The sequence below is a fragment of the Pristiophorus japonicus genome, chromosome 16 (genome assembly GCF_044704955.1).
Source record: "Pristiophorus japonicus isolate sPriJap1 chromosome 16, sPriJap1.hap1, whole genome shotgun sequence".
Lineage (NCBI taxonomy): Eukaryota > Metazoa > Chordata > Chondrichthyes > Pristiophoridae > Pristiophorus > Pristiophorus japonicus.
Window position 1 is genome coordinate 30609838 of NC_091992.1, and position 22170 is coordinate 30632007.

The window sequence follows — 22170 nt, forward strand, 5'->3', positions numbered from 1 at the left end:
GTCATGAGTCTAATAATTACCCATTTACTACAGTATTTTGCATTGGAGACTGCTGACTATGTTCTTCTCTCCACTTAACATGGTGATGAGTGTCATACTGTAGATCATATTCTTCAAGCTATAGAAAAAATTATAAGTGAGATAATTACTCGGAAGAAATGCATGGCAAGGAACTTCTGGTACAATGCATCTGTTGCACAGTATTTAACCGGTTCCAAAAATAATAGTCCAAAATCTTTGTAGTCCTTTTTACAATCTTTTAACTGAGTTTCTGATGAAACATAATTGAACTTTCATGGAGTCTCTTTTTGCAGCTTCATTCTGGGAATAGGTGATCAAAGTAGGGAGGTCAAGTCTTCAGGGAAACCCTCAGCTTTTGTACCTTTCTGGGACTTCCAAATATAGGTTTCAATACCCAAAATTAAAGCTGTACAAAATACTGGCTGGCATACTAAAGAACAATTTGACACAATGCATATTGGAATTTGGACTACAGTATTGCATCCTTGATGGTTCAGTCATTTAGCAATAAAGTTTTGCTATCTCCCTTATTTTGCAAGCTAGAATACATTAATCTTTCAAAAACGAGGTAATTTCTGATGCCACTATGAATACATGCAATTACATCACTGTAGAGAGCTGGCTAAGCCAGATGCGTCCATGCTCCTAGATCTTCTGAAATGCGGATAAAACTAGATATATTCAAATATTGAATATTGCCTTTGACACCAAGTCAAAATAGTCTATTTCAACCACAACCAACTGAAGTCAATTTTAAATTCATACTATTCAATCTGTCTAAAGTACTATCAAAAATATTCCTGTTTGAAGTACAATTCGGTCACATTTTCGTCTGCTGTTGTCTTCTAAGCTGTGCAGCTATTGCGGTAGTTTGAGATCTAGGAGCATGGACGCATCTGGCTTAGCCAGCTCTCTACAGTGATGTAATTGCCTGTATCCATAACGGCATCAGAAATTACTTCATATTTTTGAAAGATTAATGTATTCTAACTTGCAAAATAAGCATTGTTATGCTTTACCATTTTTGCCAAAATACAGAAAATGAATGCTTCATGCAGATTTTTAAAAATAATCTCCATATGGTTATACCTGTATATTGGTTCTGGTGCCCTGAAAGCTGTTTCAAAATCCTCTGGTGGAATAATATTTATCAAGGACCTCTTCTATTTCAAAATAGGTTCCATTGTGCTTTTATGCTTTTTAGTTTCTATTTTACTAACTAAGATGATTCTGTGTTGTAATAGATTGAATACTTGCAGGGAGGCTGTGGAGGAGTAAAAGAACAGAACTCTAGTTCCATTGACAGAAAAGTGCAACTTAGCTGGAACAATGGCAGTCTGTGCTCCAAATTGGTGTACCAGTTAAGTGGCAGAGTCTAGGTTTGTGCCCACATTTTCTGAATCCTGAGCCTCCTGTATAAACTAATAGAGCTGTTAACAGAAGTTAACTAATTCCCCATGGTGAGGCACAGAAAATCTTCAGGTTAGCCTCCTTGAGGACATCTAAGTAACCAACTTAAAAAGTTGGATTGAAAGTGCAGGCCCTTTGCCCATCCTTGTTGGTGAATAGTACAAGGAGACCAAAAACTTGCAAACAGGTAAAAAATGTTATCTTGAAGGTTACAATTCATGGCTTCTGTATAAAGGAGGGTATTGATTTTAACCAAATGCATTATTAGAAAGGATCTTGTGCTAGCTTCAGCTTGTATTCTCCGTGTTTGTTGATGGATGTGGCAGTGGAATTAATGCTTGTTATCTTTTCAGTTCTGAATTTTATCCTGCTTTTATTATAGGAAGCAAAGCCAGTCATATTAGAACCCTCTTCAATAATGAATTTAGTGAAAAGCCAACACCTACTGCACACTGTGGATCAGGGTGAAGATAAACCTGGAGTGCAGAATTCCTTCAGTTCTGCAGATGAAAAATGTTTCGATAACATATCAATTGCATCTGAAGCATCTGAGAGCACTGGCACTGGTAACATGACTTTTTTTTTTTAAATTGTGCAATACGTTTCTTTTGAAACCTTAACATTTGCCTTGCTAATTTTACTGCACACATTGGAACTAGGCACAAGTGCCAGAAATTCCCTTTGGATACAAAATTTATACAATAAATGGCCTGAACTAAACAACTGACAAACTCGCAAATGTATTAAGATGCCTGACCCAAGAAGTATAAATATCGAGCTCAGTGTGAACCTAATATGCTACATTATTTATAGTTCTCGTCAGATTCCTGTTGTAAAGAAAAAAATGATAATTGTGCTTAAAATATCAATGTACCTGTGGAGACCTCTGCAGGTGCATAATTTCAAATATCTGGTGGAGCTGACCAATTAGCTCCACTTCATAAAGTTGGGGTCACGTAGGTTGTTCTGGCTGTGGAGTAGGGGGTTTTAAGGACCACTGAGTAAGGCCATACTAAATAGAAGAGAGATTGTTGTGCAGGAAGCAAAAGACTTTTGGAGCGCAGCATGTTTTGTGAGGGAGTAGCTGAAGACTGGAAATTAACCGCAACTTTCTAAAAGGAAAGATGAGTGTAACTATGGGCCCAAGTTTCCACAAGAAAAAAAACGGGTGCCCCTCCGAGCTGGGCGCCCGTTTTTCACGCCTAAAACGGCGCCTAAAAAAATCCTCTGTATTCTCCACCGACTTACAGGTCCTGTGGCCCTCGGCGCAGTCAGCACGAGCTGTGGGGGGGGGCGGAGCCAGGTCCCTGCGCTGAAAACAGTGCCGGGACCTCTGCACATGCGCGCTACAGTCGGCACGCAAGTGCAGTAGCTCCAGGCGCCGAACTGTGTGGGAGGGGCCCGAAGCACGCAGCCCCTAGCCCTGGCCCAATGGCCTCACTGGGGCGGCGTGAATGAGGCTCCTCCCACGGCCAGCTCCTGCTCCCCGCCCGACCAGACCCGACACTCGCTCCCCCCCCCCCGCCGACCAGACCCGACCCGACTCGACACCCGCTCCCCGACACCCGCTCTCCCCCCCCCCCCACCCCGACCCGAGACCCGCTCCCCGCCCCGACCTGAGGCCCGCTCCCCCCCGCCCCGACACCCGCTCCCCCCTGACCCGACCCGACACCCGCTCCCCCCCCCCCGCTCCTGTTCCTCGACCCCCTCCCCTCTCTTCCCTCCCTCTCCCTCCCCTCTCTCCCCCCCTCTCTCCCTCCCTCTCTTGCTCAGCGGCACGAATAGCTGCAGAATTCTCCCTGGCTGAAGCACTTTCACACAGGTAGGAAGATGGTTTATTTAATCTTTTCTTGGCTTATAAATGTTTATTCAGGTTGGATTTATTTGTATAATATTTGTAGAAGTATAAATAAGGATTTATTGTCGAATTTAATGAGTTCCCTTCCCCCACCTCGTTCTGGACGCCTAATTTGTAACCTGCGCCTGATTTTTTAATGTGTAGAACAGGTTTTTTTAGTTCTATAAAAATCTTCACTGGCGCCATTCTACTTTAGTTTGGAGTACATTTTCACTGTGAAAACTTTCAAATCAGGCATCAGTGGCCGGACACGCCCCCTTTTTGAAGAAAAAATTCTGTTCTAAACTAGAACTGTTCTATCTAACTAGAACTGCAGAACAAAAAATGTGGAGAATTGCGATTTCTAAAATAGTCCGTTATCCACCAGTTGCTCCTAAAAAATCAGGCGCGAATCATGTGGAAACTTGGGCCCTATGTGTGAACGAATGTGGATGTCTTTGATGGGTTGGGATTTAATGTTTTAGCTTGTTAGCATCCCTGGTGTTCTCAATTGATTTCTTCTCCGCTCAGTCTACATTTGTTATTGCAGAAATGCCAAGAAAATTGCATCCAGTGGGGACAGAGCCTAGATTGTGTCATTATAAACAATGCAGAGAAGTGTGGATGAACCAATCACATTCATTATCCTCATTAGAAGCCCTGATTGCAGCATTATCCAGATGAAAGCATAACATTTTTATCTATCCAATTTAAAGAGGCTGTATTGGTATTAAGTTCAAGGATTTTGATAGATTGTAAGAAAATCCAAGCTGTACCTTTTTTTAGTAAAAGACTATGTTTTACGTTCAAAAGCAGATTAAAATCTGAAGATAACTTAAGGATAATGTTTTCTTTTCTTTCAGGTTTATATCAGTCTAGTCCAGCTGGTACTGATGCTTGCTTTGCTAGACCACACAATAATTCGGACAATAATGGTCAATGTTTCCTGGGTGCCAACGGCAACATTTTAGCACAACTCGGTCCACAGAAACCAGGAGCTATTGATAACCAGTTACTTGTAATGCAAGGGTCTGTGAAGGTATGGATATAGTGCCGCTAAAGGTAGAAAGTTCCTAAATTTACTATGATGAGCTTAACAGAATGTTAAGTTTAATGTTGTATAACTTGTGCCAAACATGTAAACTATCAGAATATTCAAAATATTCTGAAATCTAGTAATTTTGACAACTCAATATCATGTTCACTCATGTAAACATTAGCGAAACAATAACCTACAGGTGCTATTCATATGAGATTTAAATGAGTGAAAGATGTAATGTACAACAGAGCTCTTCTAGTAGGGGTAAACAAACCTGCTTCTGATCTGACATTTCACTTGACTCCAGCTCCTGCTTCTTTCTAGTCAATTCAAATCTTTTCATTTACCAAAGGAAGTCGCAAGGAGATATTGATAAGATGGTGGAATGAGCAAAAAGATGGCAGATGGAATTCAGTGTCAGTAAATGTGCTGTGGATTAAAGAAATTAAAACTTTTTTAAAAAGTATACATATTTCATGATATTATGAATAGCGGGAAGCTAGATGATGTGCAAGAACAGCAGGATTTGGGGGTTCATGGTCATAAGACCTTAAAAGTAGTACCTCACGTGGATAAGGACATAAAAGAAGCTAACTGTGCATCCCACCGCGTATTCTATCAGGATTAGTGATTAAAGCAGAGTCCATATTAGCATTTAAGAATACATTAGATAGGGCAGACATTAGATGACTGATGGGTGCAGGATAAACCCCACGGAAACAAGTGTAAATTCAATGTTGTTCTATGGTGACTGACTGAGGTACTCCACATTTTCATATCTCGATCAAGTATGGCCTTAATTCAGAGTGGGCACCACTTGGACATGTATCTGCAGTATTTTACTTCTTACAGTGGAAACAAAATCTTTATTAAAAAACATTTTTTTGCCACAAGTATTGCTCTTGGATTGACTGGGCCAGCAGCAAATTTGATTTGATTGTAAACATAATTTGTTTTTGAAAATAATAGAAATAACTGATGCGTTATGGTGTTATCCACCAAAATCAAATTTGTTACTTTAGCAATTGAAAACTAAACCAGATTTTAATTGAACTTCATAAGAATTTTCACCATATAATACTCTGCAACCTTTGAATACACAGTTGAGCACATCATCCTCCTCCAACTTCTCTTCTCCGTTGTCCAGCTAGATGGGACTGCCCTTACCTGGTTCCTTTCCTAGCTATACAGTCAGAGCCAGAAAATTTTTTTTCTTCCCAACCGCACCGTTCCCCAAGGATCTATCCTTGGCTCCCTCCTATTTCTTAACTACATACTGCCCCTCAGCGACATCATCTGAAACCACAATGTCAGGCTCCACATATATGCTGACGACACCCAGCTCTACCTTGCCACCACCTCTCTCGACCCTCCCCCCACTCCCTCTGATTAGACACACCCCTGTCCTACATCCAGTATTGGATGAGCAGAAATTTCCTCCAATTAAATATTGGGAAGACCGAAGCCATTGTCTTCGGACCCCACCACAAACTCCATTCCCTAGCCATTGATTCCATCCCTCTTGCTAGCCACTGTCTGAGGCTGAACCAGACTGTTTGTAACCTTGTTGTCCCATTTGACCCTGAGCTGAGCTTCTAGCCGCATATCCTCTCCATCACCATCACCAAGACCGCCTACTTCCGCCAGCAAACTGCAATAGTGTTCCTCTTGTGCCTACATCAAATTGCTTGTATCAATGGAAAACAGAAGCGGACCCAGCACAGAACACCGGGGCACACCACTATCCACATTCTGCCAATCTAGAAAACATCCCTGTTTTGATTTCTGGCCTCTAGGTGCCCCTTTATATGTGTGGATAACTCAGTACTTTCCTGCAGACTTCCATGATCTTTGTTACAATTTGTGATACAGCCTAATTTAGTGTCAACAGATTTCGATATTATTCCCACAGTTCCCAAGTTGAGGTCATTTATGCATGAACACCTGTGAAATGCCACAGGTCCTATTTTTCTACAGTTATTCAATACTGTGTATGAAAATCAGGTTTTTGTAAATTTTGATGAATAGAGTTGTTTTTCTTATTAAGGCTCCTACGTTAACTTTAGAGGGTGGACGCCTGAAACGGAATCCAGCTCTGATTCGAGGCAAGGATTATGAGATTGTCCCAGAGCCTGTGTGGAGGGCATTGTATCATTGGTATGGGGCAAACCTGTCTCTCCCAAGGCCTGTAAGTTATCTTTGCCGTAGAATTTATTTTCAGTGTATTTAAATTTGAAAATTGTTGAACAGTTAGCCTACATGTTTATGTATACATTCAATTTTGTGGATTTTTTCCAGAAAATTTGCAAGTATTTTAGAATATTTTATGGACATGTTAATTAAAAATGTGTTTGGATTTGAAAAATAAAAGACCTTTTAAAATCTTTTCAAAATTTTTTTAATTGCTCATAAATGATTCATAATATCCCAAAATATATGTGCATTTTTAATCCATTAAGTTACTTGTTTAGAAGGGAAATGGTTGCAATCATTTGATACCAATCGAACAGAACACAAATGAGGATATGTTTTTTTTTGCTCTTGCAATGTGAGAAACTCTCAAGACAATACTGCCTGTCCCCACTTGAGCATCAACCACTCTTGTGGAACTGGAGTCTAATGTAGGCAAGACCAGGTGGAGTTGGCAGATCCTTTCCCTAAGGATATTAGCAAACCAGTGGGGTTTTACATCAATGTAATGACTTTTATGATTACTTTTCGAATTGCAGATTTAGGTCACAATTTACCACGGTCAAGCTGGGCGGGGGAGGTCGGTCGGACCGAGGAAGGTAGGGGGTTAGGTTGAGGCCAGGTGAGGTCGCTCGGGCCAGAGGTCGGGTTGAAGCCGGGGAGGGAGGTCGGGATACCAGAGGTCGGTCGGGGGGAGGTCAGGGGGAGTCCAGATTTCAGAACATTTTCCAGTTTCCGGACAACCCTGCCACGGATCGGCCCAGTGTCCAGATTCCGGCACTCCGGATTTTGGACGTCGCACCTGCATAGTCAGTCAGGGAATAATTTTCCACTTTCATATTTAAAGCCTGCATTTTCATTTTCCCCTGAGGAAAACATGAGAAAGACTAAATATTATTTGGTTGCAGGAGCTGAGTGAATTACAATGTTGCACACACTATTCTAGTCTCAAATAATTCTGTCATAAAACTGCAACATTTTAGAATACCTTACTGTCTGAAATGAATACTGATTAGTTTAATGTTAGAGAATGTGATGATGCTTAATGATTTAAAAATTGAGCACTGTTGGAGTCCAAAACTGGCAATAGAAGTTTTCAGTTTTTAAACAATGCAAGAATTGTTTTTATTTTTGTTCCTCTACTATATTTTACTTTGCTTAATGATGAAGGTGACTGCAAAGATCTGAAGTGCTCTGTGTATTGAATCTTTATACACCTGTTAGGCTTGCTTTTCCTGAGGCAAATGATTTGTATTGCTCCAATTCACTGCCTCTTTTTTTTAATCCAAAATCTTGGTAATTGACAGCAAATCATGTTGCACATGCTTAGTAGAGAAATTTGAGGGATTCTTTGTGGCATTTGCTGCAACTGTGTTATCAGAACAGTAACTTCTAATTTTCATTTTTCTATCTCATCTTATTTAGGTCATTAAAAACACAACGAGTAATCAAGCAGAGTTGGAATTGTTTCCTCGCTACCTACTTTTCTTGCGTCAGCAACCAGCCACACGTACACAACAGTCCAACATCTGGGTGAATATGGGTATGATGAGCCTGAAAACATTTCCTCAACATGCACCTAGAGGTAATGCAAGACTGCAGCAAGAAAGGGGAGCCGTTAGCTCGCTAGTTGCTGAGTGCTGATTCCATCTGCATTATATTTTCAAACCTAGATTCTAGTTTCTCAGTGAGGTTTTCTTAAAATCCAGATGGCCAATTCAGGGCTGCTTGTTCAGGAAACACGATAGAAATGACAAAGCTGCTAACGCATGCACTTTTGAGTTCTCCTCGAGTAAGATTTGTTTTTTGTATAAAGCATCGTCTGTGTTTGGTCTGCAAACTGAAGGCCATGTGTTCACAAATTTTAGTGCTTGAAATCAATCATCTGAGAACCAGCGACCATATTAAGAGCACATAAACAGAATGATCATTGTAACCAACACAATTGCATCATTAAGTGCGAAGTGGACAATCGATCAGGAAAAAAAAGTTAGCAAATTAAGTTGATTATACAGACAGCTAAAATGTACAGAAATCTGTCTGCGTTTACAGTGCTTTTAAGTACTCTTGAGTGGACCCAGTGCTTTGCGTGTTTGTTTCTATCCCTGAACAATGGTTTTGAGAGGCCTCATATGATAACCTTCCAAGATTTACCCCACAGTGATTTTTATGAAATTGAATACTGGATTAAATTTACCAATCTACTTTCTTGCTGTAATCTTACATCTGTACCTCTTAATTTGTGATGTAACTGATTTATTTTTCTTGTGCACCAGCTTTCACCGACAATTCCCTAGCTGTAGACTTTTGTCATTTACCTGCTCAAAAGTTCCCCAGACAGAATTATATTATTCAACAATCAAATTCTTTGCAAATTAAAATTTTAGCCTTTACTGTGTTCTTTTGAAGGAATTAATTTACAATCATGTTTAACTCTGAAAATTCTACTACTCCTTATGAAAAAAGAATGGCCATGTACATTTTTTTAATTTATTTTAATTTTAATTTGTCCTCTTCCTCTCTGCCCCAGTTCATCATTCCCAAGTCTCCACCAACCCTACTCTTTAGCTGGCTTTGTGTAAGGTTTAGAGGGGTGTGCAGATTACCCCATCCTCCATTTGGAGAAGAGCTTTGCCTGTACTCAATGCCATTCTCTGATGATCTGACTGAGATTTGGACCTTTCTCTATAAAGAATTTTCAGTGTAAACCCACATCATTTTCTTATATAATGGAACATGTTAGTTTGCTAATCCATTGTGTCATTGGTTGGGTTTTTTTTTACCTTAAAATTGAGTTCATGCAAGAACATCAAAGAGCAGCTGCAGTGTTGAAGGAGACTGATTTAGGTTCCTGTTTGCAAATATAAAATTCTAATCTTGTGTAGATGCGTTTAGCTGTCTTCAAACCTCACAATTTGATTTAAAAGTGCAGTAATAAAATGCTAGGCTTAAATTGTTTTTTCCATTAAAATCTACTGTCATACTGAAAATAATTTCTTGTAATACAACAATTTTGTTTTATTAGCAATTACATTGATTTACAAACCAGTCAGAATCCTGTGACAGTTGAATCATCTGCTTTCTGCTGGAATTGAAATTGCAATATTAAATCATTCTTCTGCTCAGTGTTTCTATGGAAAATAATCAATATAATGGACATTTAATTGTCAATATATACATTAGATGGTTTTGTATTTTTGTTGACTGAAATGAGATATCATACCTATTAATGGACTGCAACAAATGTATGGGGCTTATTTGATATTCTGCTTGATAACTGAATACTAATACAGGAATTAAAATAAATAAACAGTACAGAGTTAGTGAGTAGCCTGTTTGTTGCAGTTCTTTACCTCCCAACTTGACAGTAGTTGGCTGTAGTTGAAATGGGTTTTTATATATTTTAAGTCTGGATAATAGGTAAAGCTCATAATGGCAGTGTGTGCGCAGGAAGACCGGCCTTTTCTACCTTACCTTATCAGCATAACTTTTAGTGGTATCTCACAAAGTGTAATTTCCAATGCTCATGGAGAAATAGATGCCCTGGTGCAGTCTAGGATAGCATTCGCCTGTTTAATTATTTCATATCGTGGCTTGTATGTTTTCATAAAATACTTGTTGTGAATTTAGGAAATGTCCCTTCACCATCCTCTCCAATGAAACGAGTGCTAGCTTACACAGGCTGCTTCAGCCGTATGCAAACAATAAAAGATATACACGAATACTTATCTCAGCGGCTTCGAATAAAGGAGGAAGACATGCGACTGTGGCTGTACAACAGTGAGGTAAAGGAATACTTGTAATATTCGGTCCTTGAATTGCATTGTGTTGGAATGATCATACAATATAACATATTTTTGTTTTGTAGAACTACCTTGCACTACTGGATGATGAGGATCACACGTTAGAAGTTTTAAAAATTCCAGATGAGCAGCACTTGGTGATTGAAGGTAAAACCGATGTTTTTCAAGAACAGCACAAAGAAAATCATTGAAATTAACTGATACATTTGGTAATCCAGGGTCCAAATACATTTTTCATTTGTGAATTATGATCTAAGCTATGGGAGCCATTCAGTTCTTCAAGTTTACTTCGCTTACTACATGGTAAAATAATTTTAAAACATGTTTTTGCCCTTGGAGATAGAAAATGTTTCTTCCAGTTTACCATTTCTACATAATATTATTAGGTTATTGACATTTGCAGTATAGTGGTCATTAATATTTTGGTTGCCTGGGACTACCAAAGTTACTGCAAATCTTATTCCCTGATACCTTAAATGAAACATTTAGATCACATTCTGCATGTTTGAGTTTGAGGATCTATAGTTTGCTCAGCAATTATGAATAAAAAGCTTGCTAAGAAGCTCGGCTAAAATTATAAGCTATAAATGTTTTGGTATTTATATTTAACTGCTCTTATTAAAGGAGCATGACAAAGAATGATCAATAGAACCCTGTTTTCTTGAGTCCCGTATGTCAATATTTTTCAGCATGTTTGGTCAGAAGCAAAATTGAACCTTAACTTTCATGTGGCATTTTAAGTCCTTAAGTAGTCTGTCAGAGTGGTTGCAGCCATTACATTCAAGCTATACTCATTGATGGAGTATTTTGGCCTTGAAAATTACACTGTCTAGCCCTTCTGCAACTTTGAGTGGTGAGCCAAGTACAGATCAGCTTTTTATAGCAGTGATGCACTGTCATCGCACCCCCGCCCCACCCCCCCGCCCCACCCCCCCAAACTTCCCTCAGCAAGTTGTATTTTTTCTGCTTTTCATTTCTTGTCCAATAAACTTGGAGGTACTGGGGCAGGATTCTTTGCACAAGAATTGTTTTCTCTGGAGTTTTCCTTAGATTTTCAAATGCATTATTAGTTAAATAATATACATAAGGCATACTATTCCTCTCTGAAATGCAATGAAATCAAACCTTATATCACTGCTGAACAAATCGTGTGGCACAGCAATGTTTCAGATCAAATTGCATCATTCAATCTCATGAGTGTGGTCTGCTGTTGTCTGCTCTATAAGCATCGCTGATTTGTTTTTTTAAATTCCAAAGATAGAAGAAGTACGTATAATTGGGTAACACATTGGCTGGAATAGGCTTTAAAATGCATCATCTGATTCCTTTGTATTGCTGCCTTGCAGTATACTCCAGCCTTTCTGTCACCCTCTATGCAGTTCACAATGTTCTAATTAGCCCATGTTTTCTTCACTGGGCATGCATTTTCTCAAGTCACAATCATACCTTTCGTGATTATTCCATTTACTGTGCTATTGAAGCTGTCAGAATAACTGCAGTTCATAGTAAGATTCAAATCATGAGGATCCAAGTCTCAAAACCTCATCTAACCAGGAACTACTAGACCAAAAAAAAACAAGGTTCATTTAATTTGCTTTTCTACCATCCTGGTAATTGTATGATACAGCAATAATGGAGTTGTTGACTAATCATAGCAATCAATCATACATAGAACATAACATAAGAATTAGGAACAGGAGTAGGCCATCTAACCCCTCGAGCCTGCTCCGCCATTCAACAAGATCATGGCTGATCTGGCCGTGGACTCAGCTCCACTTACCCGCACGCTCTCCATAACCCTTAATTCCCTTATTGGTTAAAAATCTATCTGTGATTTGAATACATTCAATGAACTAGCCTCAACTGCTTCCTTGGGCAGAGAATGCCACAGATTCCAACCCTCGGAGAAGAAATTCCTTCTCAACTCGGTTTTAAATTGGCTCCCCTGTATTTTGAGGCTGTGCCCCCTAGTTCTAGTCTCCCCGACCAGTGGAAACAACCTCTCTGCCTCTATCTTGTCTATCCCTTTCATTATTTTAAATGTTTCTATAAGATCACCCCTCATCCTTCTGAACTCCAACGAGTAAAGACCCAGTCTACTCAATCTATCATCATAAGGTAACCCTCTCATCTCCGGAATCAGCCGAGTGAATCGTCTCTGTACCCCCTCCAAAGCTAGTATATCCTTCCTTAAGTAAGGTAACCAAAACTGGTCTAAGTTAGTCTACAACAGAAACAAATGTGATTCGAGGAAAATCCCCAGTGGTGGAAAGCTTTGGGAACCAAAGGTCCAAAGTCCTGAGCTCCTCCTAAGCATGCTATGCTTGCTAATTAAATATTTGATTGTAATTTAGTGCTGACATTTTGCACTTAACCAAATCGAATATTTTTGACTAAAAGCCTGAGAATTTGCTCCCAGCCTTAACCAATAAATTTTATGTTACATACTGACATATTTTGGCCTCCACAAGTATGAATACACCCATTTTACAGACTATAATCAGATTCAACATTATTCCCTTTCTGCAGTTGCAAATGGTGTATATTGAATTAGCTGACCATCCATTTAATTGGTCATTTGAGAACATCCCTACCACAGTCAGAAATTTTCAATTGTGGGTTGTAACAAATTACTTTTTTCCCCATTAGTGTTTAATTTAGTGGTGCATTTCCCCCAAAAATGTAATAACCCAAATACTAAGAACATTTTTTGGTTATCGTGATATGGGTGACACTGAAAAGGCAGCATTTTATTGCCCATCCCTAGTTCCCCAAGAAGGTAGTGGTGTTTTTTTTCCTTGAATCACACCAGTCCTGTGCTGGCAGTGTTCCCTCAATGCTAGTAGGGAATTCCAGGATATTTGAATCGGCAATGAAGGAGAGACTTTTGTCAGCAGAGTGACAAAATATTCCATATGGAGTAGTGTACATTATTTATTTCTAACTTGCTCGATACATGGTCGCATCTGTATATTATTGGTGGATAGTTAGCATAATTAAAACTACTAATGCTTTTATTTTGGTGCACTTGCATCAGGTATAGTGTGGCAGAGTTCAGAATCTAATAAAGGCTCACGAGCAGTAATTTGCAAGGTTTGCAAAGTGCACAGAATTCATTTAAAAAGAAAAATATTTTGTTCAGTTTTATTCCCAAATCACCATTACTAAATGTCTTTATTTAGCGTACAAAATTAAAACCCTTGGACAAGGATAGTACATTTTATATCCAGACCCTCCCACAAGATTTGAAAAAATCTGCCTGTAGCATGTTTGAATTTCAGTGCACTGAGCCACAGATTGTTAGATGTCAGTTCAAGTCTGTGTATCCAGGAGCAGTGAATTCCTGATCTCTGCTGTGTTACTGTGGAGAGGCATCAAGTGATGGCTAGGTACATCCCCACATGGAGGAGTGAAAGAATTAGAGGATCAGTTATACTAGACTTCCCCCTCCCCAGTAAACCAACAAAAGCCAAGGAACAAGAATTGAGCCTATCCTCTCGTTAGCAATGTTATGTGCATGGAGAGACAGCAGGATTAAAAAATAAAAATGAATTGCAAAACATAAATTCGAAATATTTTGTCAAAACGGACTTTCCAGTTACTTAAGTACGAGCATTGTTACAGTACTGTCAGCCTGATATCCTGCATTTCTTATAATAGTTCGCAACAAAGATATGAGTTGGCCGGAGGAGATGTCATTCATTGCAAACAGTAGCAAAATGGACAGACACAAGGGTAGGTACAAATATAGAATTTTAGCTCTTAAGTATAGGTGATATGATTTATTCCACGTTGTGGGGTCATTGAGCAAATTGAAGTAGATTTTCATGATTCAATATATTTATTTGAATTACTGAAACATTAGCAAACAAATCTATTGCTTGGATAATTTATTTTAGGCAAATTATAATAATTGAAATCCAAGGATGAAACCAAGGATTTTTCACGTTAAATATTTTAGATATGTGAACAATATGAATAAACTTTAAAAACTGTTTTAAGCTGCCTCATTTTAAATATCGGATCTTTTCTCATTTACTCCCATGGGGAAAATTCTAATTTCTCATTGCAATTGTATATTACATTCAGTTAAATACAAATCATCTAAATATGGATGCACACATATAAAGATAAGTTCGCTCTGATTGCTGTTGGCCCCACAATTCCATTTTTTCCATCACTAATATTTATTCTAATATGTAGAAAGATGTAGTTTAGTGAGGATGGGTTCATATAGATGCGAAAATGGGCTGTTGTAGTTGGAATATGAAATATGTATGACACAAGTTCATTGTCTGTGATGCATATACTCAAAACATCTCATTCACGAAAAGAACTGGAGATGATTTGAATACAGTGATTCTTTCACAAGTGTGAAAGATCCATAATTCTCATACATCTCGGGTGAAATTAGTTCACAAAGATCTTTTGCTCAATATAAAACCTAGAATGATTCAGGTTCCTTGAAAGAGCTTTTGAGAATCTTGTTCAGGTGTGCAGAATGCTAGTAGATGGCACACCCACAAGATGAGCTGTTTTCTTTTTGTTACAATGCTACATTTTGTGATATTGCTTATGCTCCTTTTCACAAAAGAATTACGATTAGGATTTCCCCATCCCATGCAAATTTGCAAATTATACCCCCCACCCCCCCATTTTGATATATTGGCCCGAAAATTCCGGTTGGAGGCTTCCTGCGGACAATTGCCTTCCGACCGGAGATTTTTTACGACAGTACCTGGTGGTCGAGGAGGCCCCCTGGATTCTGGTGGGGACGCCTTCTCTTCCCGCACTGCGAAGCGCGCTCCCGTCCAGAGGGTTTCCACGCAGAAGATGCAGTCACGTGTGCCAATCAGGTAGGTAGCTCACAGGTTCCCATTAATAGCACTGAGACTCGTGTATCTACGAGTTCTCAGTGCTATTAATGGGGAAAAAAACCAACACACATTAATAAAACATAAACAGACCTCACATAATTAAAAATAATTGAAATTAAAGTTAATAAATGCCAGAAAAAAACAATATATTTCCGATTTTTTTTTTAAGTTTTGTAATTCGGGTTAAAAATGAACTTGCCTTAGTGGTCAGGGTTTTTAACAATACAATGTGTTTTATTTTATTGTGTTTGTGTGTTTTTAAACACTTGCGCCTCTAAAAATAGGCTATGTGCCTGCTTTTTCAGGCGCAAGATTTTTGAAGACATTTGCTGGGCAAGATATGCGTAAATCTCGCAGTCTTGTCCTCGTTCCCGATCTGCGGATGATCCATCAAGCTCCAGCTTGACAGTTCGGAAAAGCCAGTTTTCAGCACTTGCGCGCATTGCCTTTGAAAACCGGCTTTTCCGATGCCTTCCCGGGTCCGTAGGAACTTCGTACAGACCCGGGTCATCGTCATTTCTACCCAAATGTTTTATGAGAGGGGTCAATACAGTCCTTGAAGAATTGTCAACAGAATGCAGTTACGTCTCAGTAGTCCAATATCGTATTAGAAACCATCAGTATATTCTGTTTAATCTCAAATCTTCTTCGGGTGTGGGGATTCGACCATCTCCACCTGCTTGTACTTGCAAATTATATTGATCAAATATCTATACATCCATTTGGCAGATATATTGCATGCGCACTATCCAATTTTGACTATTTCCTCACGTTTATTCTTTGCTTTCTTGTTGTTTCCTTCCGCTTTATAAATCACATTGTAATTGGCTACAATACTGTTTTTGTTCTAGTTCCAACTGAAAAGGGTGCTACAGGGTTAAGTAACCTGGGAAACACATGTTTTATGAATTCTAGTATTCAGTGTGTGAGTAACACACAGCCACTCACCCGGTACTTCATCTCAGGGAGACATCTTTATGAACTCAACAGGTAAGGGTTTTAATTCAATCTATTTGTGCAAATTGAAATGCTAGTTACCTTTTACATTTGTTCATTTCAGTCTCAAAATAGTTTTTGGAATTCAGTTCTGATTAGTACAAAAAAATAGAAGCTGTTTCTTTACCAAGTGCAATTTGCTAAACTGGTGCTATTAAATATTCTATAATTGTGAGAGAGTTGGAATCACACTAGATTTGGTTTATCTATAGTTTGTTTCATTAGAAACTGAAACTGTTCTGGTATGTAGGAAGTAATTTTGATTCTATTGAATTCATACCCAAAGCTAGAAATGCCACAACATTTTTTTTGTACTTTCTTAGGGTGTGGATGTTGCTGGCAAGGCTACCATTTACTGCCCATCCCTAATTGCCACTTTGAAAGCCGTTAAGAGTCCACCGTTTTGGCGTGGGACTAGACTCCTATGTAGGCCAAAATTGATAATGGCAGGTTTCTTTCCCTAAAGGGTATTAGTGAACAAGTTGGGTTTTTACAACAGTTTTACAGATTCACGATCATTTTTACTGATCGCTTTTATTTCCAGATTTCTTTTTAAACTGAATTCAGATTCACAAACTACCACGGTGGGTATTGATCTTGCATTGTTTGGATTATTAGTCCATGTAATATAACCACTGCACCACTGCCGTATGACCAATATTGCAAGTAAAAATTGGGAAAACTGCAAATGCTGGGTTTTTGAAATAAAAAAGGAATATGCTAAGAATCCACAACTGGCCTTTCAGCATCTGTAAAAAGATGGTTAACATTTTAGATATGGAAAGCTGACATAAGCCAGCCCCTTAGTAGGATTGAGCAAAAAAGAGGGAGGGGGAAAGACAACAGAATGTTGGATTTTCTGTTTTTCGAACTGATGATTTCAAGGTTACATTTTCTTCAGTTTGTGAATTTTCATTAACAATTCTGATGATTTCCCCTCCTCCCCACTCATTTAAGTTGTCCAAAATGTTACTCTAATCTGAGCACCCTTTAAAGCACTGAACTAAAAACTATTTTTTTTTAAGAAATGTGAAATATTATCTTGTTTGATCTATCCTCATCTGTATCTGTCTTATGAAGAGAAATACTAAGTCAATCAAAGTGCTCTTGCGTGCAATTATAGCACAGCATTGGAAGAAGTTAAAAACAGCTGCTATTTTCTTTGACTGGACTGGTGTGTCGGGAAGACCTAAAAATGAGAATAATTTTCAAAACGGGGTTAACACATGCCCTTTTTTAAAAAAAAAAAGTAAATTACACATTTAAATTTTCATTTTTAAAAGAATAGTATGAGTTAGTAACATTTGAGCATAATTTATTATTTAAACTTGGCCTCCAGTGGAAAATGCAGCAAAATATACAGGTACTTGTGATTTTTTTTTCCATATGATTTAGCATAAATCAGATTGGCTTAACTGTCATGATTTGGCAATATGGTCGGGTATATTTTTCATTGAATCACTTCATTCTGCACTGAGAATCAAGAAGTAATTATTAGCAGTTGTCCTTTTTTCTCAGTTTATGTACTTCAAAATCTGTGAGTTGCATGCAAATGTTCTTGTGCAGCTGATGTATATCAACGGTTACTGTGCCATTATTTGTGCACATACATTTGTTTTTGCATTTGGTTAAACTTGAACCGTGTCATCAATATTTTATCTGTTGGAGGCAAAAGTGAACAACATTTAAAAAAAAAAGTGTATGGCATAAAATACTTCACAGTAGATTTTCTTTTACTATCTTTGAAATAGAAATATTAATCATTACATTTATTACAAAGTGATGATTCAGTGGATTACTGCAAATTCTAAAGAATTCCATTCAAAAATGATTTATATTTTTAAACTTTGGTTTCTTAGCAGTAATTGCATAAAGATATTATTATCTAACTCATTAGCACACATCTTAAACATGTTATAAAAAGCGAACTATAGCATTTTGTTGTTGGCTTTTAATATTTATTTTCAAATTGTTTCATTTTATGTACTTAAATGTTCTTAATTCCAGCATCCTCCACATACTGCAGAACAAAACCAGGTTACCAACATTGAAAATCACAAGGACTCAATTGTTCAAACAATCAGAGTGGCAGCTGTGTGACTTTTCCTTGCCATGTCATACAAAGTCTCTCTGGACAGCTATATAATTTCTCTTCCTCACCCCAGCGCATTCCACCCCCACTCAGATTGTCAGTAGAGCTATGTCATTGTTCCTGTGTTGTCAATCAAGCATACATGATGAAGTCTAATGATAAGCCAGTCTATAGTGATAATCTAAGGATTTTTCTAAGATGGTGTCAGACTTCACTTAAAGCAAACTTATTACTTTTTAAAATCTGTTTTCATACACGTAAGGAAATCTACATTCTAGCTCTTGCGTGATGTCAAATGTCACTTGCCCCATTATGTAGACAGAATTAAATCTATTTCTAAGACCTGGCAAACTTCTGTGTCTTACGGAACATGTACTCCTGGAGCTGCTATTTCCAAAGTAAAATTAACTAACCAGCTTACTTACCTATTCTTGTCCTTTATACCCACCTACATCTGAAAGGTAGAAAACCCTTCAGGCAAGGTGTAAAATCATGTTATTTGACTTAACACTACATCTTTGATTAATTTGAGAAAGGTAACCTAAATTGCCGTACCTCTTATGCTTTCGGCAACACTTACTGTTTGGATTTAACAGGTACAGTTAAACTGGAGCTTGGCACATCTGTTCACCATGCATTGAGCAGGTTCACCTTCTCAATATTAGGTTAGTCTTTTATGGTATCTAAAGGATGCTGGAATGAACACGGCAGAACGTTGTTCGAATAGAAACATGCTCCCACGTACCAAGATCCCCTCAGGCAAGTCCTTTGGTCCCTTTCTTATTAGGCGTTCAGAGTTTATTGTAAAGCTGAACCATACAACAATATACCTGGCATTTGTACTGTCTCCTTTGGTTAAAAGTCCCTTAATACAACTCCTAATGTGGCTTAAGGGACTACATCCTTGTGACCTTTGGTTAGAAATCTGCAGTAGGTGGAGAATGTTTCATTCAGACATTGAAGGATACCTTGCAAGGTAATTATATGTTTTGCAACCTCAGGAGTGTATTTTCTTGCACCTGTAAACTTGAACATTAACAATCATTATAAACCAAATTATAATCTGTCATTTATACTCCACAGTGTATAAAAGCCTCACCATAAGTGCTGTAAATTAATAATTGACCAAGTTGGGCTTCTTTGAGGCTTATCTAGATTTGTAACCTTGTCTCAAGTAGTTAAGTAAATTGTATTTATTAAGTTATCTGAACAAAGATATCTGGGCTGACACAAGATCTAGCTAATTTTCCTTCTAAATTAGATAAAGTGTTGAGACACGACAGTCGTTAAACTTAAACCATGAAAATTATTCCCAAGTTAATTGTGTTTATTGTAATTTGCTGCAGAATATCTCGTCAAGCTGTCATTGACACCGATATGTTGCCTGCTAATAAGCATATTTAGCAGCATGAATGAGTTTTTTAATATGCGCTATTAAAATCCATGCTATTTTGTCACTCACGACACATAACTCAACTGGGATTATACCTACATAGCACATTACACAAAAATTAAAATGATGGAAATGTGGCAAGATGATTATATTGGGTATAATGTTCTTGTTTTAAATCTTTCCAAGTAATGATTGTGATTGTCCGAACATCTAACTGTAAATCTCAAGGAGAAATATAATGACCCAGATATAGGGCCCAAATTTCCCCATGAGTTGCACCATTTTTTTTGGTGTGACTTGATTTTTCTGGTGTATCTTTTTAGTTGCAAATATGGCCATTTAATTTGCGCCAGTGTCAGTGAGTTAGTTAGGTTTTTTGTTATGTCAGTTTTTTTTTCAAAAGGGGGCGTTCCCAGCCACTTGCACCATTTATGCCAATTTGGCCAGAAAAAAGTTGTACTAAACTAACTTAGGGCAGCATATGTGTCCACTTTTGTCCGCACAGAAAGACCTTACTTACAGTTAAGGAATCGGCGCAAGTAACTACATTTAAAGCACCACCAAACATCAAACAAAGCACAAAAAGTAATAAGCAATTAATTAACAAATAAAATAGAAGGAACTTTACACCTAAAGCACCAAGACCAAAGTAATAAGCAATCAATAAATAAAAAATAAAAACATAGAAGGAACCCTGTACCTAAAACAGAAAAATCAATCAGTAAATAAATAAAAACTAGAACTCCTACCTTGGGGAACGCAGCAGGCCAACGATGAGGGAGCCCATTCAGCCAGGGCTAGGGACGGCTAGGGATGGCCCCTCCCACACAACCTGCAGTGCACATTTGCAGAAACGGCCTGCAAGGAGCTACTGCACATGCGCACATACTCTAGCACGCATGCGCAGAGATCCCGGCACTGTTTTCAGTGCCAGGACCTAGCTCCGCCCCCCTCTTTGTTCTGCCCCACAGACGGCCCGAGAATCGGCCATGATCGCACGGATTTTTGAGGGCGCTGCTTCTGATGTAAAATGTCGGCGGGGGACTTGGAGATGCGCCGAAAAAACCGGAGCGCCAAATTTGGGCCCATAATTTCTATTTTTATGGTTCAGTTTAAATTGTTTTAAAAATGTCATTGTAGAACCTTATCAAAAGGTTAAATGCTGCTCACTGTCTGTGGATATTCAAGTTAGTTAATATTGGTCCAGAAACTGCGGTCGGGGGCTTCGCGGGCAGACGCCTCTGACCAGAATTTTCTTTACGAAAGTACCTGGTGGTCCCGCAGGAACGCAGACTTGTGGTGCGAGGCCTCCATTCGCAGTCCAGCGTATGAACCCAGGAACGTAAGTGCAACCTGGGATCACTTGGGCCTGGGCTACCAATGAACATGGAGTATTCTCATTGATAATGGTGAGTTCTGTTTGTACAAACTCCCATTAATATCAATGAGAATACCCCAAAAGCACGGAAGCACAACACAATTTTTTTTAAAAACCTCACATTTAAAATTAATTGAAATTGAATTTAATTAAATGTTTTAGACACACACATTTTTGTAATTTTTTTGTTTTAAATGGCCCAGAAATTGCGGCCTTGCTGGGTTCGTACAAAGTGCGCACGCACCCGGCGAGGCCTCAGCTGATTCTCACCACAACATGCACATGCTCCAAAAACCGGCTTTTCCGATCTGTCAAGATTTCGCCGTACGGATACTATGCATCCCCGGAAGAAGGACATCCGCGTGGGAGAGATTGGGCTATTTGCCCAACTCATGCCCAGCGACTGTCGGTCAAACTTTTACGCCTGGTAAAAGTAGGCGTATATCCTACTTTTACCAGTGTAACACTTTTAAAACATATAAAAATTAAATTTAAGGACTCATTTTTATACAGGTTGTACCTCTCCAGTGCGGAACTCTTTAATCCGGCATCAGTCCTGGCGTGAGTGGCATCCATTGGAAAAAAAAAAACATTGTGACTCCACGTGTTAAACGTATGTGTGATGCATTTTGGATGACAAATCTTGACCACCTTGCCCTGGCCAGCTGGAGGTTTTACACACTGGCTTGGGCTGTGGTTTGAGACTCGCTCCTCGCTGCCGAGGCCGCTTCTCCTTGCCTGATTGGTGGCGGGCACGCATGCTCTGAAGGGCTACAGTTGCGGCGCCGGGCGGAGCCAACCTTTCCCCCTCGCCCCCGGTTTTGGGGTGGGGTGGGGGTGGTTGTTTGTGTGTGTGTGTGTGTGTGTCTCGGTGCGAGGAGACTGCCGCTTCCACCAATCAGGCTCTGCTCGTGGCTTACACAGGGACTGACTCCGGAGGTAGGATCGTGGATATGGGTCGGTGTCTCTCCTTGACTTTATCCTCCACTTTATCTCCAATCTCTAGTTTTTTTTTGTGAGTATGTATGTGGTTTTATGAGGTGTTGGTGTTCATTGAGGTAAGCGGGCCAGGAAAGGGAAGGGGAGGGCAGGAGGCTGACTGAGGTGCTGAAGCTGGGCCTGAGGATTTAAAAA

General features: G+C 39.0%; 1 protein-coding gene across 2 annotated transcripts in view; it reads left to right on the top strand.

Moving 5' to 3' along the window:
• The window catches only part of usp32 (ubiquitin specific peptidase 32), a 213953-nt gene that overhangs the window by 159621 nt on the left and 32162 nt on the right, over positions 1-22170 (top strand). Inside the window, exons 13-20 of one of the 2 annotated variants that reach the window (XM_070857168.1) lie at positions 1814-1997; positions 4132-4307; positions 6355-6495; positions 7923-8082; positions 10128-10282; positions 10366-10447; positions 13961-14035; positions 16029-16167. In XM_070857168.1, the coding sequence (XP_070713269.1) occupies positions 1814-1997; positions 4132-4307; positions 6355-6495; positions 7923-8082; positions 10128-10282; positions 10366-10447; positions 13961-14035; positions 16029-16167 (1112 nt within the window). The remainder of the gene's footprint in view (positions 1-1813; positions 1998-4131; positions 4308-6354; positions 6496-7922; positions 8083-10127; positions 10283-10365; positions 10448-13960; positions 14036-16028; positions 16168-22170) is intronic. The other variant, XM_070857169.1, reaches the window with a different exon arrangement.